Source organism: Dermacentor andersoni, chromosome 6 (assembly GCF_023375885.2).
Source record: "Dermacentor andersoni chromosome 6, qqDerAnde1_hic_scaffold, whole genome shotgun sequence".
Lineage (NCBI taxonomy): Eukaryota > Metazoa > Arthropoda > Arachnida > Ixodida > Ixodidae > Dermacentor > Dermacentor andersoni.
In genome coordinates, this window is record NC_092819.1 from 79,572,929 (window position 1) to 79,600,339 (window position 27,411).

The 27,411-nt window shown below is 47.2% G+C and overlaps 2 protein-coding genes across 2 annotated transcripts in view; one reads left to right on the top strand and one right to left on the bottom strand.

Moving 5' to 3' along the window:
- The first annotated feature begins 1,871 nt into the window (after nt 1–1,871).
- Nucleotides 1,872–11,276, top strand: LOC129382525 (uncharacterized). Its single transcript, XM_055066644.1, has 3 exons — nt 1,872–2,075; nt 8,563–8,866; nt 10,175–11,276. The coding sequence occupies exons 1-3, from the start codon at nt 1,872–1,874 to the stop codon at nt 10,858–10,860; spliced, it is 1,194 nt and encodes a 397-aa protein (XP_054922619.1). The 3' UTR covers nt 10,861–11,276.
- A 14,218-nt stretch (nt 11,277–25,494) lies between these two features.
- Nucleotides 25,495–27,411, bottom strand: part of LOC126522447 (cytochrome P450 2A9-like) — a 13,396-nt gene continuing 11,479 nt past the window's right edge. The window contains exon 6 of the mRNA XM_072288942.1: nt 25,495–25,840. Coding sequence (XP_072145043.1) covers nt 25,659–25,840 — 182 coding nt within the window. The 3' untranslated portion in view covers nt 25,495–25,658. The remainder of the gene's footprint in view (nt 25,841–27,411) is intronic.

Genomic DNA, 27,411 nt, shown 5'->3' on the forward strand with positions numbered 1-27,411 from the left:
AAGTATTTGAATCTGTTTATTCCAAACTCTTGACCTCAAATTTAGACAACTGCCGACGCAAACATCGGGCCGTGACTCGCAGCGTTGTTTGATCAGGCCAATGAAATGCTGTGCTCGTTTAGAGGAGGTCACTTTTGTTTGCCTTCCAAGCGAAGAGCATTCGGTATCTTGACAGGCTTTTCTTATCTAGTAAGGTGCAGTAATGTGGAAAAGTGGGCTAGTTGGTGATTGATCATCATACCTTGCTGCTGAAGCACTGACACTGACACAGTGACGTCACACAAGACTTTTGGAACACAAAACGTCACTGGGGGGAAACACTCATTCCCACATTAAAGGGCAACAACATGGGTGCTGGCTGCTTTACAATAACACTACAGTTTTATCGCACCATAAAGATCAGCTGACCAGGGAGATAATCGAAGCCTTTCACATTCACAGGAGAGGAGAGGGTTGTATCAGCCAGCCATCTGTTCATCTAAGCCATGGTGAGGTTGCCCTTTTGAAAGTACACTAAAGGAAAAGAACTGTGTTAAAAATGTGTGTTAGGGGTGCAACAAATACGATAGATAGGGGACATATCTTTGACGCCCGAGTATGCGCGGGTAAATTATTTTTAAAAATTGCCTTTAATCTTGCCTTGATCTTCTTTGACGCCTGAGGGTGCGCAGGTATATAAATATGAAGTATGTGTTCTGAACTAAAATAGTTGCGAGTGCAGTGAGACTCGTCTTTTGTGTCTTCTCTGTGTCCGTGTGAGTGCGCTGCTTTTCTTATCTAATTGGCTGACCAGAGACGAGGAGCATGCATAAGTGGAGAGGGTTTCAGGGTGGCCTTTCTAGCGCAGTGAAAGCAGATAACCTGACGAGAACGGTCGTGTTAGCGTATGCGATTGGATCGCTTCTTCTTCCTTAGCATTGGGTGTCTGGTAGAAAAACACGGCGCCGTGAAACGGAAGGGTACAAATGCGGCTAATTCAGAACCTCAGCGAAGAAAATTTGGCAGAGCGATATCATGTATGTACTAAAAAGACTCGACGACGTTGTGCTGCCACGCAAATGCTTTTTATATTACGCAAATAAATCTATTTTCCCTGGCAGCTCCGAGTAGCCAGTGCCAGGACGATCGGCTAACAGCCATCTTCTATGCATTATGAAACGGGGCAGTTCCCGGCTATAACGAAAAACATTCAGTTTTGTTTGGCATAATAATGCATCTTTCTGCGTACGCATCACTTTGACGCGGCGAGTTTTGGCGGTTTTGGGACGTCGCGTGACAGACAAGTGAAGTGGCCGCAACCCAAAAACATTTGACCTATTGCGGAAGGCTGCCGGTTAAAAAGGCGCATAATCAGAAAGATATATTTTGCTTTTGTTCGGTTTTTAATCACGCATTATCAGTGTATATGTCATATCAGATGAGGAGCTTTGGCAGTTTTTCCTGACGCTGCACGACACACAAGCGAAGGCGGGGGGAGGGGAGGTGGATTGAAAAAAGCTTGACCAATAGTGGAGAGCTGTTCGCACAATTGAAATAGAAAAATGGCTTTACGTCATAGCGCCCTGGTTTTGGGATGAAATCTGAGCGTCTGTGCAAATTTTACGGGTGATCCTGATGACGGTGCTCCTCCAAACGGACTGCAGCTGGCTCGGCTCTCTTGCAGAGGTGAAGGGCAGATGCACTGCGTTTTTTGTGGGTGGAGCTCGTACTGTATTCTTAGGTTGTCACCGACTATACCGCCAGGGTTCCCTCTAGTAAATTGTGTAGGAAACTTTATGCAGCTCCGTGCTTTAAAACTGTTCATTGAAATGATGGTGCACGTGATACTAGCCGAACTACAACTCCCGAAGTTGTTGCTTTGCGCGAGTCGCATGGCGAGCACTCACTCTGCTGGCTACACCGCAGAGCCCACACCCGGTCCCGGGCCTCCGCGCCCCGGCGGACTCGCCAAGACTCGAAGCCGCGCCGGCACAGGCGGTGCCTCATCACTGGCCAGCGGGGTGACGCAACCAGCCACGCTGTACGACCCGGCAGAGCTACGTAGCCCGAGCGGCCTCGAGGACCTGCACGAGCAGGTAGTATCATGTATTATTGCCTCCTGTACGCACAAACGGTCAAGAATGGCACCGCCGAGCAGCGCTGTCGCACCGGCGTGAGAGCGCCGCGCGCGGGGCGAAATGCAACTAGCGGGTGTACATCTCTCCCGTCTCTCGTTCACACCGCTTTGATTGCCCCTTGCACGGCGCGTCTTTGGGCACGTTTCGTACCGCACGCGGTGAGTGTCTGCGTGTGTGTGCATGGACGTTTTATTCGAAGGACGAAGTACGCGCTTCTATTTGACTTTAAGAAGATCGGTGCGCTTGACGATTATTTTCATGGTTGCAATGCGGCGAAAGGGCAGCGTCTGCTTAGCCATGTAAGTGACGATGAGCAAGCAATAGGAAACGACATCGTATGTCGTATGACATCATATGTGCCGCCAGAAAAATTGTCGGCACATACAGTGCGTGTTAGCTAAAGTTATTTTTGCAGTTGCCCACAAAATGTTTGCTACAAATCCGTGTTGGCTCTATTGGCGACAACGGACTTCCATCGACACTGCGCGGAAATATACAAAACATGTCGTCGCATAGCACGAACACGACATATGCCCACAACTTTAACTAGTACGTCCCCTACTATATAGAATGTAGGCAGGAGCGTAAATAGCTTGGTCATTTGTTAATAGTGATCAAGAGACGGAAGTTGAAAGTATTAGTAATCATTTCTGCTCCAGCAATGCCGGCGCGACGAAGACGCGGGTGTTTATTGTCCACTAAGTTGATCGGTCGCTGCAGAGGGGATGCAGGAATGGACTCCGGTCATGTTGAATGCATCGTGTACATATTTCATTTCTCGGCACGCGTGAACTCCGGCCACTTCTAGCGCATGCAACACAACTGGTTTCCGTTCTTGGGCAGCGCACAAACAAACGAAACACGAGAAAGAAGGAAGGACAAGCGCTGGTCTCACAACTGAAAGTTTTCATTTGAATAAAAGAATTATATGCCCAGTAATCATGAAATTCATGTGGATAACATGTAAAAACCGTCATACGCTCTCGAATGATCAATGGACGCGATCGCTTCGTTTGCCACTTGTTTGCTTACTTTGTTCGGCGCACCGCAATAATCCATGTCGTTAGTCTGCTTTTTTCGTACCATTTTGTCGTGAATCGGGAGATTTTCACTGGTGACATCAAGCCTTCTGTGTTCACATTGCTGTTGTGACAGTTAACAACAGTCATGCGAAGAGGCGCCGTCGCACATAGGAGACGTTTCGCGCTCAGCGCGAGCTATGCGCGGGCGCGACCTTGAAGGGAAGCGGTGGAAATATGTACACCCGTGGGAGGTGAAAGCGTTCCCCCAGGTGGACACACGAGCGCTGACGTCTAGGATGAAACTTGGCGTGCGGACGTGTAAACAAATAGTAATAATCTTCGTCGACTCACTCCAGCCAGTAGAGAACAGGACAGAGTTTCCAACGAAAAATTACGTGAGGGAATGCTGTCGCTACGGTGCCTACGGGAGCTGCACGTGTGACTTCTCCGCGCCTTGGTGCATTGCGCAGTGGCGAAACTAGCAACGAGGCAAAAACGTTTGAGCGATACATGGAGTGAAGAAAAGATAGGAGGGAGTGACAGGGGGCCACATTGGAACTCAGCCCCCTCTCACCCCTCAAGAAGGTGGAGAAAAAAACATGAAGCTATGTATGTGGGCCTCTTAATGGCACAGTGCACCTCCAACACGGGTCAGCTGGGCGTTGCACTATCTTTGGGATCAACCCACGTATGAGGAATGATTGACGCCTGCTTCACCGCCACACCTACATGACGGTCGACGCCAAGCGCAAGCAAAACATCACCACATAGGCAGGAAATGCATCATGATATACACGGACGCCACACGCTCTAACATGGGCTCATGCGCGTATGCAATATATACACCCGGACAGAGAGCACCGGTCACCCAAACATCTGGACCATTTTAGACTCATGCGCACAATGTTGTGCACCTACTGACGCGTGCCTAAGCCTCCTCAGATACTTTATTTCGGCATACGGCAAGCGCATTCACGTGGTTCCATGCAACCGCAATTACTACAGTGTGACGGAGTCGTGCTGTCGCGTCGCTTGTCGCTGTCACCTGAATATCCCGTGAGTGTGGTTGCCGCCAGTAAGTGTGCACAACGGTGGATGTTTCCTTTCCAAATGTACGCTCTGGCTGGCGACATTGCCGAGAAAGCAACACGTTTCGCGCAATGTGTTAGACTGTGCGATCAGTCACAGTGTGGACTACTTTGTGGGTATTTGGCATCGGAAATGTTAGACATGTCACTCATTGGAGTAGACTACATCTGGTACGTGAAGGAATAGGTAGACAGTAAACAGGAAAAGAAGGAATGTTCGCGGATGATACGCTTAAATGGCGGATACGCTTAACTTACTGAAGAAACGTCTTGTACGTGAATAGTTCTTCAACCCAAAAGCATTATATTAATCACACAGCTGAAGTGCTGCCACACGAGGCACAGACGTTTGCGATGTACTGTTTCATTCCCAACCCGCAAAATGCTTCATTCCCAACCAACTAAACAAACAAGTATCATTAATCCAACGAGACTGGACGTCGGCCGGCCGGCGACAGCACGAAGGACACACTTTATTAAACGGATTTGAAAACAAACTATTAAAGGGGTCCTGAATCAACCCTCAGGCTTGGTGAAATAACATAGTCCGTGGGTAGCATACGCTGCTGTCAACATCTCAGCCAAATTTTGCTGTCGTACGCTGTGCGTGGAGCTCGCAAGTGGATCGCGAATTAACCTTTCTCTCGAACGCTCTTGTTCAAAAGCAGGCCCATTCCTCACTCTGCTTTAGACGCACTATTTCGTCATCAGACGCACTATTTCGTCATTCCCTTAGACGGCTACTATTGGCCGATAGCTGACATCAAGCTGCGGTCGGCTATAGGGCGTGGATAGTGTGGCCGCCGCGGGATGCAGCCACGAGTCCACTGGCTAAGCGCACTGCGGCTCGCTGAGGACAACCGCGTTTGGCGTATGTTTAGCGCGTCGCAGGCATCAAAGGCGGAATTCATGGCGTGTACGTTAACGTCTAAAATGAAATTTGAACTGTGCACCACGGTGACATTTAGAAGGCATTCAGTTGTGGGTACGCCACACTGCGCCATAGCCTTCGCAGTGCAAAGCATTGAAGAAAGAAGGGGAGCACAGCGGAGGCCGTGTTTGATTGCCAATAACTACGCTTCTGCTGGACGCACTGAAGTACTTTTTGCGGCAAAGTATTTCTGAAATAGCCCATTTTCACTTAAAATGAATTTCTCCACTTCGATGAAAAGTGGTTCATTGCCCTTTTAAGGTACGTTAGACTTACGGACAATAATTCTGTCAGAGTAAATGGGGAAGCCTTTGTTTTGTTTTCTACACAGTTCTACACAGAGTGCACGTTTGTTTCGGCCGCGGCCGACGTGAAATTAACTCGCGGGTTTCGACGGAACGCACGGTGCCGCGGGTTGAATTCCACGCAATGGCTGCCGTCTTTCAACAGGAGCGGAATGCAAAAACGCCGTAGATGCATGCTCAAAACTTAGTCAAGGCTGAGGTTAATCCACAGCCTTCTGCGACTTTACGATGCCCGTCATCGCCAGGGTGTAGCTTTCAGAGGCCTAAAGCCCCGTCATTTTAAATAGTTTTCTTTCCGTGCAGCGAAGCACTTTCTCCCCGCACCATAAAAGGCACCTAAAACGAAGACGTACAAAGAGGGAACGTAAGACGCATGCAGCGGAAGCAATATGACGCAATAGCGACCAGGCGGAAAATAACATAAATTTGTTGTCGAGTATCCAAAATGCAGGTCACTGCCGTGCCTGTGCCGTTTCCTGACAGAAAAGTTGCTATGTGGTCCGCATGGTGATTTCATCGATTGCGCAGCATCTAGTTGTCTTAACAACTTCGTAAGGACTTCTATTCGGTGTTGTTAATACTAGATGCATTTACAGACAAATGTAGACGATTAGGTACAGATGTTACGACCTAAATGTTAAGATCTAGATGCAGTCAAAAGTGTCCCGCTTAAGGCTGCTCAGCACGTCTGTCAAGCGTCTGCGTTGATAGCTGGAGAACTGCTGCTCGTTTAATGGTGCATTGTGAATGGTGTGCAGGCAAGGTGATGAGTATGTTGACTAATTTGGTCATCTGTGGGAAATTATAAAATTCTTCGTTAATTTCTTGTGGAAGCATTTCGTAGGGTTGAAAGAACCAGGCAAGATCTCTACTGGGCGGACACAGTTGAAATGTTGGAAGAACATGTGCAGATTAGGACTGTAGCTTTACGCTCCTTGAAAAGCTTGCTCATGTACTGTATCGATACAAAATTATCAATGTCGCGTTAATGGAAGCGCCTAGCAGAGGGTTTGGCAAATCGAAAAAAGAAAAAATCGGTGCCCTTCTATTCTGTGAACAAGGACGACCAGCGAAGCTGTGTATGTGGGCCCCTTAATGGCAAACTGGACCTTCGCCGCGGGTCGGCCCTGCATTTCACTATCTTCGGGATCGGCCCACTTATGGGGAGTGCTTAAAGCCTGCATCACCTCCACCGCTGGTCGGCCCGGCATTTCACTATCTTTGGGATCGGCCCACGTATGGGGAGCGTCTAACGCCTACCTCACCCCTGCCGCGGGTCGGCCCGGCATTGTACAACCACCGGGATCAGCCCACGTATGAGGAGTTTTGTGTCTACACACGGACAAGATCCCGGGGACACGAGCCCTTAATAGCTTCGCTGTAAAATTGATTACGTCTTTGTGTTACCTACTTACTTAACTAATTAATTCATTAATGACGACGACGAACGTGGGAGCAGTGACACGAGGGCGTTCGCGCGGTAGCACCAAGGGGCGCCAACGAGCCAGCTGTGGAAGCACACGACGGCGCTGCAGCCAATCAGAATGATGATAGTTTTGTGTCTACACACGGACACGGCCCTGGGGGAACTAGCCCTTAACAGCTTCGCCATGAAAAAAAAGAAAGAAAGTTGACAGCGAAATACGGGGCATTAAAAAATTTCGTAGGAATAGAGTGTGCACATTCGAGATCATGTTTGTACAGCTTAAAAGCCTTGGCGTAAGTGTGGAACCACAAGAAACAATGTGCCTCGGAAGCGGCGAGAACGCATTCTTAGCTATGGAAATTACGGTTCGGTAAGAACCAGCGCGATGACCACCAAATTGACCGCTCACCAAATTGATCGCTCAACGCGCATGTCTTCCTGCATATGCCACGCATGCACTGTTCGCGAGGATTTGGCACCTATAATACGCACATGCAAGCGGTTTGTTACCGCAATAAAGAACTGAAATAGTTCAATAAACATCCATCGAGTAACACGCCGTGAACGCGCGGATCGTTCTTGACTGTGGGGAAAACACCGTGCTTGATTTGTGTGCGGCAAAGGCGTGTATGACTTTTATTATTCGAGGCACACGGATTAACGGAGTACTGAAATGTATTTTCGAAGTTGTAGACACTCTGCTACAGGTGTCTCGTATGAGGAATGATGACACTTACTAAATGGGAACTTAGGGAAGCACTTATAAGATACATTTATGTCATACTAAATTTGTTCTAAAAATGCCAGGCTTTGCGTCATAGACGACATCGCGACGTCACGAGAGAGTTAAATTTGCTGACGTCCTGTAACAATAAGGCTATGCATGATAGCGTTTTCATAGAGAGATACAAGTGTGCTGCACGCATTTATTGTGGCTGCGCTTGCGTGTGACAGCCATAAGAAGCGCAGGCACGGTGCGAGCTAACTTACATGGTGACGTCATAATTAATCAACCCTCCTGGGTATTGGAAACTTAACTGGTTAAAGAAATCAATGTAACAAGCATGTGACGCCCCCTGGGGCATAATCTTCGTTTGCCTGCCATGCTCGGTAGGCAACATTGGGCGCCGCACCCAGTAAACACCGACGAGCACAGCTGCTCCGCGGGCAGTCATCGTTCGTCACCACCACGCTGCGGAGCATCTGTCTAACGGAGGGTACCTCGAGCCCTCCCTTGTTCACGAACCCGGACGGATCGTGAAAATCAAGCATTGCAGTAAATTATTTAGGACGGTCATATGCTTGTAACTTTTCTTCTATTGTTATAGAGGGCCCGGGCTTTCGATTGCAGTAAAAGAATATGAAAAGTTGGAAAGATGCCGTCAGTACTGATTTTCAATACTACATGACGGAACTAACTTCACCTTTGTTACTGAAGCAGAAGTTATACTGTTACTGAAACACAAGGACCTTTGTTTAAGTGTGTCGTTTCTTTTTTTGCTTTTCTTGTTTCTTCTTCCATTAATAATTGTTCTCGCGCCGAACTTTTTAATATCGTTTCCAGAAATTCTTTATTGAATTCGCCCTAATAATACGGAGTATCATGCTAGGCATTTCGCCAGGCTATAGCGTCTCCAGCTATCCTTAAAAGCCCTCTCCTGTCCCGCTCGCAGAGCGGCTACGCCATGTACGTGGTGCCCAACCTGGGGCGCATCTCGTACACCTGGCACAAGTCTTCGTCGAACGCTGAGATACCAGCGGCGAGCAGCTCTCACGAGCGGCGGCTCCCCTCCTCATCCAGCTTCGAGGCGATGCAGATCGCAGAGCTCCGATGCGGCTTGGTTCCGCCCCACATGAGGCACTTCGAGGAGACTGCCCGTTACGATCAGTGCCGCTTGGTCCTTCCCACAGCACCCGACGTGGTCGCCGACGAAGGCCACGATCTCGAGTGCCCAGCTGAGTACCAGCCGGAGCAGTGTAAGCGGTTACTTGTCTCCAGCGCTATGCAGTCTTTCTAGCGCAGAGTGTTTCAACATAACAGCTTCAGTCACGTTGTCTACATTTGAGTACGCGCTTTTTGTGTGTGTGCCAATTCTGTCCCCGCGGCGAAGAGAAAAAAAAGAATACAAGAGAAACACTTACGCCGAGCTGCGTTTGAATTGAACCATCTGCCTATATCAACGTGATTCTAGTTTACTTCGAGCAGGACGGTATTGCTACACACGACCATTTTTGACGCACGACCACTTCAGTAAAGGCGCTACAATTTTTGACATTCGACGCCCCCCGTTCCGTCAGCAAAAGTGAACATTTTTAGTTAAGTGCTTTCTTTATCTCTTCTCCGGGATTGGGCGTTGGTTTTGGCTTCCTCACCAGATATATGCGAAACTTATATGTGCCCCTTTGTGGTCATTTCCTTGCCGTCATTCCAGCTTCGTCATCGCATTGTCGTAGTATCGCTATCGTCAACCCATTGTTGCCTTGCCGTAATCGTCCTATAATGTCGTCGTCATGTCGTTATTTGGTCATCATTCTGTCGTAGTCATTCCAGTGTCATCATGCCGTGTTGCCTTGCCGTAGTCGTCCTATAATGTCGTCGTCATGTCGTTATATGGTCATCATTCTGTCGTAGTCATTCCAGTGTCATCATGCCGTCGTCGCCGTTGTATCGTCGTCATGCCGTCACGGTCGTGCCATAGGGGTAAACCTGTCTGTCATTCCAGGGTGGCTATCCAGTTGCCCTGACGTCGCCGTCGTCACGAGGTCGTCGTCATCTAACGGCGTCATAACGTCGTCTCACCGTCGTTGCTGTAGTGTCGTCATTCCTTATTCCCGTCGTCGTCCACATTCCTTCGTCATTAGGCGCGGGACTTACGGCAAAGCGTTCGTGCCAGCCAATAGTGATGTAGGAAATATTATTAGCGAAGGCCATCAGCCAATGAAAAATAGCAATTACGAGCGAAAAGTTTGCAAATTCGGCCCCACAAGTTTATATTGAGCGATGCGTTTTGTGAGCTCTATATCTCCAAACGGAAAAGAAGAAGTATTTTAATGACTGGAAAATGTAAAGAGGTCGGCCGGATCATGGAGCATCTGGCCTGCTACTCTACGTAACGGAAGGCGAAGAGGGGAAGAAAAAGGTAACAAGAACAGCGTTTTTGCAAACACAAATAAAAGCTTCGTCTAAATGAATTCCTAGAGCGCCTGAGGTATGCATAATGTTTTCCTCGTAATCAAACCTCTTTAAGAGAACAGTTCTCTTACGAGGGCCTGTTTTCATCGCAGTGGCCCAAGTCAGCCCAATCGAGGATTCGGCGGAAGGGCTGACCCGAGGTGTCCTGTTCAGTTCGTCGAGACCACTTTCCTTGCCCTCTGTCGGCTTCTATCGCACCGGAGGCTCAGACCAACAAACCGTGATGGCCCCGTCGGGGCAACTCGCTGCGAAAGCACCAATGGTGTCCCGGCTCAGGGGATGGCTAGAAGGCGTCTCTCAGGGCTCCACTAGCTCCAGAGCCACGCTGCCTGGCCAGGACTCACATGGCCTGTTGTCAGTGCCACAGGAACGACCGATTGTTCTCGACCCAAAGCGAGTCAGCTTCGGTGTCGCCATTGCAGAAGCCGCCACTCCATCAGGCTTGGACGGCACAAAAGAAGCAGAAAATGAGGCTGACGGCCGTCGCTTGCTAGCGCAAGAAGTCTGTGGCTGGGATCCGACGACCGACGACGCCAACAACCTTCAACAGGACGATCCAGGAAGAGTAGCAGCGTCGACAAGCGCTGCCGTAAGCTCTAAGGAAAGTAGCAATTCGGTGCCTGAACAGAGGACCCAGCCGATAATGGGTCGACGAGAGACACCGCCTTTCATCAACCCTCAGGTTCCGACGATATGGTGCGCCCGGCGTTCCGGCGCTTTCCTTTTTACGCCGAGCAAAGTGGTAACTCGAGACAGCGCCCAACAGACGGACTCATAAGTGCGCCGTTATATTTGCGCGTGAGCAACGGGCATAATCTGCCCAGATTACACTTGCATAAAGTCGGTAAACTGACGATGTCAAAATGTGGAAATGGACAATGGTTACCGCGAAGCTCAAACCGCATCGCATGTATGTCTCAGTTTTCTGAATTTTTATGGGGGCGAAAAAATAGCAGCCACATTGCTTTCTGCTTGGGGATTTGGATAAGTTTGCGTACTACATTTTTTGCAGGTAACTTGACGTACTTTGGACAAACAAAGAAATGTGGCGAAGTTTACTATAGATGAATTTAAATGCTTCGCGCCCTACTTTGGGAGGTCGTTCTACATATAAATGAAGCGGTCATGTCTTCGCAAAGTCTCTTCGTGGTCATGTCTGTAACTCTTGCGCTTCACCTCTGTGACACACGTGGGTATTATTGGGGATGATGATGCTTTTAGAAATACATTGCAGCATACTTCGTGACAGGGTGTTTGTTCGAATCCCGGCGCTGCTCTGAGAGTTATGCGGAGTGAATGTTTCACCAGCGAAGGCAGTATATAGTTCAAGTGTTTTTTAATGCGCTTTGCTTAGCGATATGTTGCATATCTTTTGCAACCATGCAGCTGCGCACAGATATTCAAAGGCCGAGATTCGGTATATTGTGTTACAGGTAACGCCTTAACGGACCTGCGCGATGGAAACACGGTATAGAAGAAGCCGGGCGAATGGGGGATGGTTTGCTTCGTAGGCCACTTGTGGTGTTTAAATGTGCGCCTGATATGCTTATCAGCGTCTTTTTTTTCGATTCCGCGCCTGTCAGAACGCAGTTTTTGTTTCCTGCGAATGCATTTCGCGAACTCCTCAGAAGCAGAACGCCATAACCACTCAGTCGCGTCGGTGGTTAAAAGTGTGGATTGAACACCTTTGTTGGTAGAAGTAGCTTAATGTTTTACTGGCTGCACGTCGCATTGAGTGCGGGTGCATAACCAACTTTCGATAGTTGTTCGGCGTTCGCAACTATGTCGCACTGCTCTACTGACTCTTTCAAAGCCGTAGAATATGCTTTCTAATGTGCCTTTCTATACGTAGAGCATGTGACCGCAATATCTGCTGGCGCGTTGCTCGCGGCGCCGTGGCGTTGGGCCCGTTGGGCCTGCAAATGATCGTATGGCATAGCCGCCCTCTCGAAAGCTTGTCGGTCAGTGGGAGCAAGTGGCTCCCTCTAGTGTGTCGTGTAACGCTGGATGAACATTTTTTACCTGTAGCACAGGAGTGCGAACGTCAACGAGCAGGATTAACTTGCGAGAGACGAAGGGGGAAGACGTTGACAAGCAGTACTGTCCCTCCCACGTTGGGGCACTCAGGCCATGCGCGGCCACCACATCGTGGGCCCTCTGGACAGCCCATAGTTGCGCCACGGTATCAGGGCTCATGATAGCGGAGAGCTACTTGTCCTCATTGATTTGTTCTGTACCTCGTAATGAGGGGCAACGCCAGAGCATCTGGTCTAGGCTAGCGAAGTCATTGCAGTGCCTGCAAGAACTAGTGGCATAAGTGTCGGGATAAAGCTTGTGGAGTAAAGCCGGGCTGGGATACGAGCCTGTTTGCAATAATCTGAGGGTCACAGCCTGCGCTCTATGTAACTTGTTGCCAGAAAGGGAAAGTCTCTCCTGCCGAGATAAATGTGCTGCGTAATTTCATTGTATGTGGTCGGTTGATCGCTGTTATCTACCGCTGCGGGCTTGCGGTGGAGTTATCCATGGTCGCGGAAAGCGAGACCTCGTGCCTTGGAGTGGGCCAGCTCGTTCAGGTTTGGGGGGCCTCCCATGATGGATCCCATGTGTGCAGGGAACCACGTGAGAGTGTGGGAGGCGATGCTTTTGCCGTCGAGGATGCGACAGGCTTCCCTACACATGGCGCCAACGCTGAAGGCGCGGATGGCTGCCCTGGAGTCGCTGAAGATATTGGCATGTTTGTCGTCCAGGAGGGCCAAGGCAATGGCCACTTGCTCGGCCGCACGCGACGACGTGCTTCCTACCGAAGCGGCGTTAGCGGTCGAACCCCTGTGGTTGATCGACACTACCGTGAAATTGTTGCTGTTGCTATACTGGGCCGCGTCAACGAAGCAGCAGCCGCCAGGGAGTTCTGTCACGCGGCGTAGGAGCCCCACCGCCCTGGCCTTCCTTGTTTCTACGTTGCGCTGGAGATGCATATTGCGCGGGGCGGGGCATATGATGATGTTGTCTTTCTTCTCTTTCGGAAGGCCCTGATAGGCGCCTTCGACAGTGGCCGAGGGGACGCCCATCTCTGTTAGCAGTCGTCTGTCCGCCCTGGTGCCGGAGGGGTCTGACAATCTGTGCCCTTTCTTGTGCTTCAGCAATTTCTTCCAGTGTATTATGAATACCCAACTGCAGGAATCAGTCGGTGCGTGTGTAGTTTGGTAGTACGGGCGGGCTCTTGATCCCCGTCCTTATCATGGCATTTGGCTTGTCTCGCCCGGCCCTCTTCCAGACGTGCATTGCCGCGACGTACGTGAAATGGCATAAGAAAGCGTTGACTAGCCTTATCAGATTCTTTTCGCTCAGAAATTTCCTTCTGTTAGCTACCCGCTAGATTGCACCGATGACGCTATCCGTCTTCTTTGCTAGTTTGGGAATGGTGATGCTATTTGTTCCCGCCCCTTCGAGTGTCATTCCCAAGATTCAAATGGACGCGACATTGGGAATCGGATCTCCGCACTTGGTGTAGAGATAAATGTCGAGTTCAGGGGGGGGGGTTCCAGTTCTGTGGCTTGCGGCCGTTTCTAGTTGGGCTGTAGAGAAGGAGCTCCAATTTTTTGGGGAGCACCGGAGCCACGTGTCTGTTAGAAAGCCCTCTGTAGCGTTGACAGCTTCCTGGAGAGCGGCTTCGACTTGTCCGTCACTGACACCCGCGCACCAGACAGTGATATAGTCCGCGCAGATCGTGTGACCAATGCCCTGGACCTTGCCTAGGTCGACCATTGCGATGTTGAAGAGGAGTGGTGAGATGACTGATTCCTGGGGGGGGGGGTGCCCCTTCTGCTCATCTCCATTCTCTCTGATTCCAAGTCTCCACCCTTAAGGATGGGATATCATTTGCTCAAGAAAACCGACGAAGGTACGGAAGAACGAGCCTAGGTAGAGTTTGGAGATGGCGCCGAGAACGAACTCGGGACGGATTTTATCAAAGGCCTTCTCCAGGTCCAAATCAAGGATGGCTCTCGTATCCCGAGTGCAGCGTTCCAGGATTTGAATCTTGACAAGCTTCATGGCGTCCTGGGTGAAGAGGCCTGGCCTGAAACCTATTATGTTGTGAGGGAACAGGTCGTTGGTCTCGATACACTCGGCAATTATGTTATTGATGGCGTGCTCGGCTACCTTCCCTACACATGACGTCAGTGAGATGGGGCGGAGGTTGTCCAAGCTCGGCGGTTTACCGGGCTTTGGGATGAGTATGACCTTCGCCAACTTCCATCTTCCGGTACAATTCCCTCCTCCCAAATCCGATTTATCTTCTCTGTGAAAAACTCGATCGATGCGTCCTCTAGGTTTCTTGGAGCCTTGTTGTTAATGTGATCTGGGTCGTCCGTCAGATGAAAACAAAATATAGCGGCCACTTATACCCTTGTCACACGGGGAGACTTAACCATGATTAAGCTAACTACGATTACAGCTGACTGTATAGTTACTGCTAGCTACGTGGCAGACGTAACCGTGGTTAGGCGACTAACCACGGTTATCACAAACGGAGCTTTGCAAACTCCGTTTCTTTTCGCAAATCGAGAACCAGACACGATGGCGGACATTATTATCCAGGGGCACAAAAAGGACTCTTGGAAATTTCGACACAAATAAGAACAATACAACCGATTGACGCATAGATTACCTTGGCTGTTCTGTTGACATTACCAAGCCAGGGTTGAAAAGCTGATTTCCAATTCTGCCTAGTGGTGAAGAATAGTCGGTTTACAAACAATTACACGTTATTATTGATGCGAAAGATTCAAATGGCTGATTGAGCGACAAAGCCGGTCCGTAGCACGTGAATAATTTTAACGAAAACGGCACATAAATTCATTTTTATTGGCTGCGACGCCACGTCAAGAGCGCGCCTCGACGGAGCAGGGTGGGCGAAAGGGCACAGCTGCTGCCGCATTACCGCGCCAGGCGCTGTGTGAGGGGAGAGGGCATCACCGCGGTGACATGTCACCCGCGCTTTCACTCTCGGAGCCTATTGGTATCCGCGTGTTTCTTGGCCGCGCATGCTCTCGCCTGCGTTATAACTGCATATAGTAACACAGTAAACGACAAGAGCCGCTTCGCGGCCGAGGTGTGGAGATTCGCAGATTCCGGCAGGTGGCCCTACGTGTTTCCCGATGAGGTGGCGGCGGCCGTGGCTACGCCTGCGGCCATGACTAGCAGCGCAGCCCAGTAAGTCCCCGTCACCCGGTCTCCGGGCTTACGATGTCGTTACTCTATGAAATGCGCCTGAGGATCGTTCTTAGGTTTGTTGTTAGGGTCTGCCAGCGTGTGATACTACTGCTTCGTCGCCATTTCATGGTAAGACCGCAGGAAGTTCTTTTGCATGTTAAAGACTTGCTTATTCTCTTCGTAGTTCATTGTGTCACTGCTAGCTGCATGGACGAGTTGCGGAAGGGGCATAATGGCCTTGAAGCAGTAAACAGGTGCTGACCATGTATAACGTATAATTTCATTTTGCGTTCTTTTCTTTAATCATGCGCAGCAGTGAGTGATGATGCCAGCGATAACAGTGACGCGGCAGAAAAATATGTATTACACGAAGGAACGTAGCACCTACATACAATAGCTTTGGAGACTACAGTATTGGTTACCTTCTGCCTCTGTCAGTCTACGTATTGCAGGAACCTCCACTATTCCTTCCTCAAAGTACACGCTACAGCCTAAGGACATCATGTGTATTCAAGGGCAAATTACCAAGTATGAGAAGATGACTGCAAGGCTTCGAGGACAGCAGATGAAGACCCCCAGCACACTCGAAGTGCTTAAGTGGCTGAGATGTCTATGTCTTGCGGCTGTTTAATGAGGGACCATATAGGAGGCTGTGTGAGCGACTTGCTGGATTGCACATTAGGGACGATGATGTTCATGCGTGCCCAATTGTCTATGCAACCACTTTAGTCTGGTACGCAACCACTCACGTAAATAAATCTGGCATATCCAGGAATTTTAATCCCTGCTACGTTAATAGATGTTTTTTTCTTGAAGTGTTGTGGACTCACTGCGGTGCCTGAGTGGCCGTGCCGTTGGGCTGCTGAGCCCGAGGTCACGCGTTCGATCCTGGGCCCTGCTGCCGCATTCGGATGGGGGCTGAGTGCAAGAACATCGTTTACCGAGTATTGGGGGAGGTTAAAGAACCCCAGTTGCTCAATTTTTAGGGGTCCCCCGCAAAGGCATGTTTCTTACTGAGATCGCGGTTTGGACAAGTGAATACCCATACTTTGATTTACTTTTAATTAAGTGGGCGGGGGGGGGGGGTCTCAGATAACAAGCGTAAAGTACTTTAACGCGCAAACGTAACTGGTCAGTGTATCAGAACGGGCTCTCGCGCGTGTGCGCTGATAGCGTTTGCGTCTTCTTTCGCTGACTCTCCCTTTCCCTCGCTGCCCATGCAGATACATTAGCGATATGAATAAACGGCCAGCCGGTCATTCCTTGCTCAACAACGTGTTTTCTCGGTCTGTTGCTTCCAGCACAATACACGGCTTCAGAAGTGTGCCTCGGCAGCAGAATGGACCCTATCAAGCCTTCGATGCCGCTGCAGCTTTCCAGAAATTTGAAAATAAACTGGCTGCTGTTTAAGAAGCAGTTGGAACTCTTCGTCGCAGCGACGTCGTCAGACAAGCCAAGGATACAAGCAGTGAAAGTGTCAATACTCCTCAGCACCGCAGGTGACGATTCCCTGGAGGTGTACAACAACTTCGTGTTTGCAGAACGTGAGTACAAAGAACATTGCTAAACTTTGGTCAGGAAGTTTGAAGGGTGTGCTGCCCAGCAAGGGAACGAAGTTTATGAAAGGCACGGGTTCCGCCTTCTAGTACAGGACGAGGCAAAACTCTGAAAGATTTTTGTGGGATATCAAGAAGCAAGCGAAACTTTGCAACTTTGGAGAGCTTAAAAAATCTATGATAAAGGACCAAGTGGTCTGTGATAATAACGATAAAAAGCTTAGACCAAAGTTGCTTGACGAGAAGGACCTTAGCCTGCACAAACATGACCCAATGTGCAAAGCATCTGGAGTTGCTGCACAGCAAAATGCGGCGTGGTCTAAGGAAAGTCTACAAGTAGAGTGCACGAGAGGAACTGAACGAGAGCGCAAAAAGCAGTCTTAATGCCGCCAATGCGGAAAATTTCATGTGCCAGAAGAATGCCAGGGTCGCGGCAAGTTTTGCTACTTATGCCAGAAAAATAATAACTTCGCGGCGCGTGTTTCGAAAATTCACAGGAAGGGATGTATCTGGCTGACTTCGTTGCATAGTTTTTTATTACTTTTTTTTGACGTATCGTCTTCTACCGTTCGTCTACACAAGAACAGGCTGCTCTCCCGCTTTTCGCATTGTTGCCCGTTTTACATGACGGTGTAGGAGGGTGCGTTGTCACTGTGCCACTATAGCAAGACAATAATTTGCTATCTGTAGAGGTAATTACCGTTCAAAGCAAATGTTACTACAGGTACAGTAAGCATACAACAGACAAACATATTCAAACTTCGGATGCTTTTCTTTCTTGTCATTTGCCATTTCTTTATTTATTTATTTATTTATTTATTTATTTATTTATTTATTTATTTATTTATTTATTTATTTATTTATTACATACTTCCAGCCTGGATGTCATGTTTTAGGGAGGAGTGGGGTACGTAACGGTACAGTATATAGGAATACAATGTACATTTGGTCGAAGAAGTACGGCATTAGAAGTAACTACATAAGACATACCAAGCGAAGTACAAACAATGTGCCACAACGACTTGAAGCATCGTTAGCTATTGCGGAATGCACTCAAGAAAGAAGACACCATCGAACATTGAACCACACTGGCAGGTAGGTTATTTCATGTGCGATTTGTGCTCGGGAAAAATGAGGCTTTGAACACATTTGTTCTGTACAAGAACTCGCTCAACTTCTTTGAATGGAAAGAACGGTTTTGTCGCTGGGTAACTGAATGAAAATATGCATTTTTGTTTATTCCAAGTTGGTTATGGTAAATTAATTAGAACATTTTGGTCTTTCATGCTGTCATCTTACCTGTAGGGTCTCTAATTTGGCCGTTTGCAAAAGGGCTGATGGGAATTTTTCCCAACTATAACAATTATATATGAACCTGATCCATTTGCGTTGGACATTCTCAAGTTTGGTAATATTGAAGTTTGTGTGTGGATCCCGAACAACTGCTGCATATTCTAGAATTGATGTGATGAAAATTTTGTACACGAGCAGTCTAATTTCTGTAGAGGATTTACTAAGGGTTCCGCTCAAATATCCAAGTGGTTTCACTGGTTTATCTACAGTGTACGTTATGCGGTCATTTCATTTCAGATCTGATGTAATTATGACTCCTAAGTATTTGTATTTTGTAACCTCAGATAAGGTGTTGTTATCGATGGTGTAGCAGAACTTCAAAAAATTAACTTTGCGTGTCATAGTCATATCTACTGCTTTTTTATACTGAATGCACATTTGCGAAGTTGAGCACCGGGTCTGAATTTTACGTAGAGACATATTTAATAAATCCTGATCGTCGTGGCACAATATATCATGGCAAAGTATACAATCATCGGCAAACATACGTATTTTATTTGATATATTGGCACCAATGTCATTTATAAAAACCCAGAAAGGTAATGGTCCTAGGATGGAGCCCTGAGGAACACCGGACTCTACAGGGGCAGGGTCCGAACTGATTCCATCAATATATACTGTTTGATGCCTGAATGATAAGTATGCCGCTAGCCATGCGAGCAATGTATCGTTTTTCAGAATAGGTTTACGTTCCAAAAGCAGTTATTGGTGGCACACTCTATCAAAAGCTTTCTCGAAATCCAGAAATATCATGTCTATTTGATTACCCCTATCTAATGCTGCTGCGAGGTCATGGACAATTTTTATTGATTGCCTTACCGTGGAATGTTTGCGACGGACACCATGCTGTCGGCTATCAATAATGCAGTTTTCCTCAGCAAAAGTGGAAATATGTGCGAACATAATGTGCTCGAGTATATTCGCACATGTACATAATAAGGAAATAGGCCTGTAGGAAGAGACAAGAGACCGGTCATCGGTTTTCGGTATCGGTGCGATTTTAGCATGTTTCCAATCGTTCGGAAGTTCAGCACGGGAAAATGATTTGTCAAATGTCAAGCATAAGTACTTTACGCACCATTCAGCGTAACAGAAGAGAAAAGAAGCAGGAATGCCGTGAATTCCCGGCGACTTTCTGATATCTAGATTTTGCAGAAGTGTCAGTACACCCTCTTCACTAATAGATAGATTATTTATTGCAGAAATTTCGTCAAAAGAATTGAATTGTTTAATTACATCATCATCCCTGGTGAACGCGGAACAGAAGTAAAGGTTTAAGGCATCCGCTACGTCCTTTCGATCCGTTACGGCAGTGCGATTTATCATAAGGTTCGAAACTGATTGCTTCTTTGGCGACAAGTGACGCCAAACTTCTGCCGGCGACGCAACAAGAAACACTTTTAAACGTACACTTTCATAATGGTCTTTACTTTTTTTGATAGCATTTTTGAGAAGGCAGTTCAGATAACTGGTGTGCGCCCTCAGGGGAAGGGCGTTGTAGATACCGTTTCCTTGCTTTTTTGGCTTTACGGCCTGCAGTGGCTATTTGTTTAGCCATCTAGGCTTGCAAGTACGTTTTACAACCTTTTTGGGCGGAATGAAGCATTTTGTGCAGTGCATGACTAAATATTTGAAGAGCAACCATAACGTATCAACGGATATGCCATTGCACTCATATTGGGGAAACAAAGGAAGGGAATGACTCGTCCAATGCATCGAGTACGTCCACATCATTGGCGCGAGAAAAATCGAGTGCTAAGGTCTCCGTCTGTTTCAGTTTTGAAACTTTCGTCAATTCCACCATAAAGGACACTATTTTGTGGTCTGAAGTCCTTTCAAAAATGTGCACGCTCGCATTCATACTTCATAACTTTGTCATTAACGAGGAATAAATCTAAAGTTAACGCACTTCCACCGTGAACACGAGTAGGCAGTTTCACTAATTGCGTTAAATTGTGTAGCAGAACTATGTCAACAAAGGGCTCCGCAGTAGGAAAGCGCGCATTTGGGAACTCATTAGCCCAGTTGAAATCTGGAATGATAAAATCACCTGCCAACAAAATGCTGCAAGATTGGTTCCTATATTCGCATAGAAATTCATTCAAGCTTTCAAAAAATGCAGGGCTGCACTTTGGAGGGCCATAGAATCCCGCAATTAGAAGATGAAAATCTTCAAGAACAACCCTTACAACAACGCTTTCCATTCCAACAGGGTCAGGTCGTCTGGACACATTCAAGCACTCCTTAAAAAGTATGGCTTCGCCATCACCTCGGGAATCTCTGTCGTTACGGTAAATTCCATAACCTGCTGGAGTGATTTTGACATCGTTGATATCTAGATGTAACCAAGCTTCAGTAATAACCATGATCTGTGGGCTATGGACCATAACAATACTTTCCAGATCTGCTGGCTTGCTAACTATACTACGTGCGCTCACGTTGAGACAACAAAATGTACTTCTAACAGCGGAGTCGGGTCATGTTGTCTTGTTGACTGAAACATTTCTTTGTCAATGCGAACTTTGTCGTATATCAACTTGACCTTCCCTCCCTGCCTTCTAATGTCAGCCGTATTGTCCCACAAGTATTTTCTTCCTTGCCTCGTGGCTGCCGAGAAGTACGTTTTTTTTAAACTTGAAACAGTTTTGAAGAACGCGAGACGCTATTTCCCAAAACAAACTGCGAAAGAGCTCTTGGCGCAATTTCGAGCGAAAATAGCAGCGATCGCTGTGACAGTACGACCGCGCGACGAACAGGTTGGTCACAGCCAAAAATCTGGAAATAGGCACTGCGACTGCGATTTTTGTCGCAAGCGACGGAAATCGCACTTCCGATGCAGCGAAAATCGCGTCACGTGAAACAGGCTTCATACGTATTCCTTAGGAGCAGGCAGCTTTCGATCAGCAACGCCGCGAGCAGAACCCGGAATGAGCTCGTCTACGCCCTGCCAATGATGCAGCGCGGGGCACAAGAACAGGCTCGTGGAGCCGAGCCCAAGCAGCAACTACGTACCGACGATCTGGCAGCCTACCAAGCCATCGTTTAATTAACCTTCGGTATTAACCCAGTGATAAACACCGGGGCTGCACGTTTCTGCTTCGCTGTTTAACCATCTCTACGGAATGCTTGGGCAGTGATTCTTTTTTATTACGCAACGTGTGGGCCCCTGTGCCTATTTAATCGTAACTATTTCGAATACACGCAGTGGCTGATAGGTGTGGCGTGTCGTCATACGACCCTTCGAAAAAAATCAAGCTTATCATATAACGAAGAAGGAACAACACGCTGCAGCTTATGCATCAATGGTTCAGAAATTGTGAAATCCCATTCTCACGTTAGACTATTTCATTCGTGATCGGATTTTTCATCAGTTTTGTAACTGGACATGTTATCGTGCACTTGTTCTATATTTTACTTGGCATTATTATTGTTTTCGGTGGTATTTGCCGCCAAAATATTCCTCATTATAAGCTGATACAGCTTTTCTACTTGGTATTCCAGATTTCGTTTATGCACGGTTCCTGTATCTGTTTCGTCACTACTTATTGTGCTATGTAAGTGGTACTTGCTGTTACTGTAGTATTATATTACTTTGTTTTATTCTACATCTCATTCGGGATTTTTGTTCTAGACGACTGATTCTTTTTTCTATTTCATTTTCTTAGGTCTACATCTCGCATTGCTCCTTTTGTGCACCTGAATTTTCTGTACTGCGTTTCTTCCAATGTATCGCCCACTCCTGCCTAAAATCTGGCATTTAAATTGGCAGTATTTTCTTAATAAATAAATAAATAAATAAATAAATAAATAAATAAATAAATAAATAAATCAATCAATCAATCCGAGCAGTCTATGCTGTTCCTAGTATGTAGACGAATGTAGCAGAAAAAATAGTGTTCAGTTTTGCCAGAATGCAACGAAACTTTGAGGTGGATCAGCGAAAAACGTTATTAACGAAAAAACGTGACTTTCTAAAATTGGACCAGGCAGTTTTTAACAATGAGTTAAAACACAGGGTATGCCAACGAAATTATTCAGCTGGATAAACAGATTTTTTTTACATATTGTAGATTAAGTACACTATCAAATTATTCATATGAGAAAGAACATAGTAGGTACTTGAGAAATTTATCTGCAGATTACAAGTGACGCAAGCAATAAAAAAGAAGAAAATTGCTTTTTTTTAGAAATAGTCTTATTCAGAAAAAAATTTATATAAGCAATGCTTGGGATGAGAGCTGGTATATGGTAAAATATCCTCTATAGAGTATAGTAAGCCTGTAAAGGAAATCCTCAACCGTTTCCCTATGAATCGCGACATTGCGAAAGCATTCTGAGGCCAAGAGAGATTTTGAACTTATTTTATTATTTGTTTGCTACTGGCACAGGTCGATGATCAAAAAAATAATGGGCACTTTGAGGGAATATAGCAAATAGTATAAACAAGTACACGATTGGAAAGCAATGACGAGACAAAAGAACGGAATGATACAAGGAGGGTTAAATAAGTATTCTTCATTGTTCGGAGATGCAGAAAATATATACGGTGTACTTACAGACAGTGTACAGACAGAGTCAAGATGGCTCACCAAAACATTCACTCACCAGGCCGTGCCCTGAGAACGTTGTCTTACTTTATCACTCTGTAACAGAAACCCCGAAAGCTGAATCGCCGTCTTGGTGAAAGTCCGGTGAGGACTTGGAAAGGAAGTCTGGGGCTATCAGTCTGGAAACATGGACAACATTAGCTGGAGTAGGACTAGATGACGAATTGCACCGCAACGGCGCAATGTCATAATTCCCACCTTTAACTTAGCGCAAGACTTTGTAGGGCCGTATGAAGCGTGACATAAGCTTCTAGGAGATGCCGACAGGGCCACATGGAGACCAGAGGAGTACGCAAGAGCCCGAAAAGAACTTCATGTTTCGATGCCGGTGATCATAACGGAGTTTTTTTGCAAATCCTGCGACGTGGAGAGGCGATATTGGGTGATCTGATCAGCCATGTGAGCCAAATCGATGACGTCATGACCGTATTCAGCAGCACCAGACGGCGTGAAAGGCAGGATGGTGCCAAAGGGAAACGCGGTGTCGCGACCACACGAAAGGTAAAATAGTGAATATCGCACGATGTTATCTCTAATTATCCCTTGGATGTTCTCCTTCCGTGGCTTCTGCCTGTTTCCTATCGTTAATACTGTTCGGCACTTGTGAACACCTTAAAAGTGCTCCTTTCAGCTATTTACCCACTCCAATCGGTGAAGTCCTTCTCATCCAATTATCACATTGGTAGTGACAAATGAATGAAATGTTTCCCTTGCGAAGTTCAGTAAAGCCTAACAGCGCAGTTTCGTGAAACACATGAGCTCGGCGCCAGATTGCTCCAGATTGCTCCTGGCCTCCTTTAACACTACGAGATTACAATCAAAACGTACAGGAAGAACTTCAATAGTTGATGAAGCCGAAAAGAACGTCCACCTTACAGAAGTACTGGGCTTCAGAGCGCATGGGAGTGCTAGCTGGCCAGCTGTGGAGTTCAGCAACAGACAAGTGGAATAATGGTAAAAAAGAGCAAAAAAAGAACCGGGAAGGGATGGGAGCAGGATCATTACAGGCATGGTTAACTTTACAAGATAAAGCAGAGCTAGATTGTATGCCAGATTACGATGTCTATAACAACACATAATTAGCTCACGCAGCTAAGCTAATATTGCTTGTCACTCCTTATGCAAAGGCGACGCCATTATCTAACATCATAACCATCTGTTGACGATGTGAAGCTTTAGTGTGATCACGTTGACGTAAAACAGCACTGTCGATAAGACATCAAGAAATCGTAGGTCTTTCAGTCGAAGCTTGTATTGGGACACAAGTGGCGCTGTCGTGCTCACACAAAAACCCAGTTGCTGCTAGGGCACAGCAGTTGCGGGGAAAGGGCGGTTTGATGAGTTGACAGCTGCGCCGGTGCCGAAGCGTGAGTCATCAGCAAGGATTCCAGCCGCATAGGCGCGCGCTAACGCCACGCGCGCAACCAGTCAGAGCCGTTTCGCTTCCACCAAAGAGGGCAAGGGCAGGAAAGGGTATCGCGTGCGCTACGCTGACTTCGTTTCCGTTCAGTTCAGTGTCGGAAAACGGATGGGACGGTCCCGCGTTGTGCGTTCCCCTGAATAACGGGCAGCGTTCGACGAGCACCGACGAGAACTCGCCCGTGAAAGGGCTCGCCGTTGGCACACCGACTGAGCCGTTAGAGCCACCCGAGCCCAGGAAATTCGACAGCAACGAGAAGATCCCGAGCATAGGAAGCGGGAGGCCGAAGCAAATCGGCACCGTTACCTGTGGGTTACTTAACCGTGACGACGGTCAGGTGCACGGAGGACAAGCTTCGCTTACATCGATTTTCTGGTAGAGGAAGGGTTGGTCAGTTTCCCCTTCAACCTTACTACTTCGCCTACACAGGCACAAATGCTCGCTGCTCAAGCTTGAAAGGAAAGAGACACTGTAGTTTCGCAGCAAGCATGTCTGAACGGTAAGCATCACCTGACAATGAAGTAGTACGCAGCTTTGTCAGAAAAAATAACTTAACGAATAGGAGCACTAGTGTTGTTGAATCCTGAATAGCCTGTGTCTGTCAGTACAGTGCTAGAATGCTCCGGACGTTGCGGACAGAAGTTATCCACTTTCTGCAAAGCTTTCTAGAAGTACGTAGCGATTGGGCGCCAGCTAGACTTAAAGGAGTAAGCTCTGGTCATTTGCTCAGTGCCCGTGTTCATATCCTTTAAAATATAAAATCGAGGCCTAATGACCTCAAAGTGGCAATGACTCTTCGCTCTAAGATACAGAATTATACAGGGGATACAACGAAGACAAAGTTAATGAATAAAAGAAAACGAAGAAAGAAGGAAATAAATCAACGAATCTTACGCATACGTGGGAAATCGGTGATAGGCGAAGCTTTTTTTGATGTTTACTGAAATGTTTTCACTTGTCCTTCTTTCTCGCTTGTGTGCCTTTACGCTTCTCGCTCAATGCGCACTCCGGTTGATCTTGATTCCTGTTGTTTCCACTTCGTTCGCTTAGCTTCTTTTTTCTGCACTTGGCTACTTCTTTTGCCGACTCTTTCACTTTTTCCCTCTTTTACTGCACGCCTATTAGGGCGTGTCTACCCAGCTCCACATCCGCATTCTGGAGGGCCCCAAGTCGCTGCATACTCGGCGGAGCAGCAACATTCTCACCCGCAAAGTGGAGATAAGAGGCAAAGAAAGTTTCGCTTTAAAGCGCCCATGAATACAACGCACTTACAGTAAGTCACACAAGCTTGTTTAATATCAGTAAACGCACGCGACTGCTTATAAGGGCGTGTGAAATTTGCCGGCAACGTGGAACGGTGCTGCACAACCATTCAGGAGCACCAGATGGATAGACCTGGCTTATTTTTTTTTTCTGTCGCGGTGCGTTACTTTTTCCTGGGAATGAATCGGAGCCGGTACTTATTCTTGCTGGGAAGGCGATCGTTTGCATCGCCAAGGTCAATAGTGACTCCTTCTTCGGGAAGCACTCGGAAGCGTTGAAGTATGGAAGCGATGTAAAGGAATATCACCATGATGGCTTGCGTCTCCGCTGGACATTTGCGCTTTCCTGGAAGATAAAGAACATTTAAAAGACATTGTTGGCCTATTAAACTCGTACACTGAATGAACGAAATATAGCCGCAGAGACACAAGCAATATTTATGTTTATAAAAGCGTGTAATGAAAGCATAAGCAGAAGTTGAAATGCCAACAGCGTGCCAGCAAAGGTGCGAAAAGGACCATAACTCCGTGGAAAATGTGAATTTTTCTTTAGCGTATGGGCGTGGTAAGCAATTTTACAGCGAAGCTGCATATGGCCAACCGCTTCTTCCGTCCGTCTGTCGCTTGTACGCCGAAAACTCCTCCGGCGGAACCCAATGCGCATGCACGAAAAAAATAAAACAAAGGCGCGCGATTGGCTGTGCCAGTAGTGACGTCGTTGTTCTCCGTCGCAGCCGAGCGCGCCCGCAGCAGTTTTACACAGGCTCCGAAATGTGTAGGCGGCGCGTCATACGTACACCTGAGGAGCAGGCAGCTTTAGATCAGCAACGCTGCTAGCAGAACTGGCAATGAGCTCGTCTATGGCGTACCGATGCTGCAGCTCGGACACAAGAACAAGATCTTGCAGCCGAGCGCAAGCAGCATCTGCGTACCGATGATCCGGCAGCCTACCAAGCCGTCGTTTAGTGAACCGTCGGGATTAACCCAGTGATAAACACCGGGGCTGCACGTTTCAGCTTCCCTGATTAACCAGCTGTACTGAGTGCTTGGACGGTCATTTTTTTTAAATAGATTGTACAGCGTATTTTTCAGTAGTAACCCATAGGAACAAGTAAAATTTCACGACGCCGATTTTGAAGTCGGCGTTATAACTGTCGGAAGCAAGGCTTATTGAAGGGCACCGGAAAGACGTAGCGATGCGCCAGTGAGAATATGGTAACGGAGCCGTGCACATAAAATAGGAAATATGTTATCTGAGACTAAGCACTAAGGTAATTTAGGAATCCAAGGCTCGTAGAACTCTTGTTTTCACCAGTCAGGGAGAATTCATCAAAACTGAGAGCTGGGCGAGTTGGCGTGGTTCGGTCTTGACGAAAAAGTGCGCGGAAAAGACGTAGACGAGAAAGAGAGAAACGACAAACACGAGTGCCCGTGTTTGTTGTTTCTCGTCTGCGTCTTTTTCCCGCGCTTTTTCGTTAAGAAGGGAATGTCAATTTCCAATGTCTAAACAAAGCAAGAGATTGCGGCTAATAAATACAGTGATGAGATAATGACATGTAACAGCTGATTTAGCCTGTGTCGTACATTGAAATAGCTTGGAACGGCTGCTAACATGCATTATAACTTTAAATTATGATTATTATCATCATCATCATCATCATCATTATCATCATCACGTTTTCTGTTCATTGCAGGGCAAATGCCCCTGCAGGGGTCTCCATTGCCGCTGTCGTGCGTCAGCTGGATAAATGCGGCGCCTGCAAATTTCCTAATATTATCTTAAAGAAAGGAGGTTAACCGAGGGGTACGAATTTTATTAGTCATGTCATAAGAAGCCAACAAACACTGACACCAAGGACAACACAGGGGAAAAAAACTTGCGCTTAATAAAGAAACGATAAATTAATAGAAATGAAA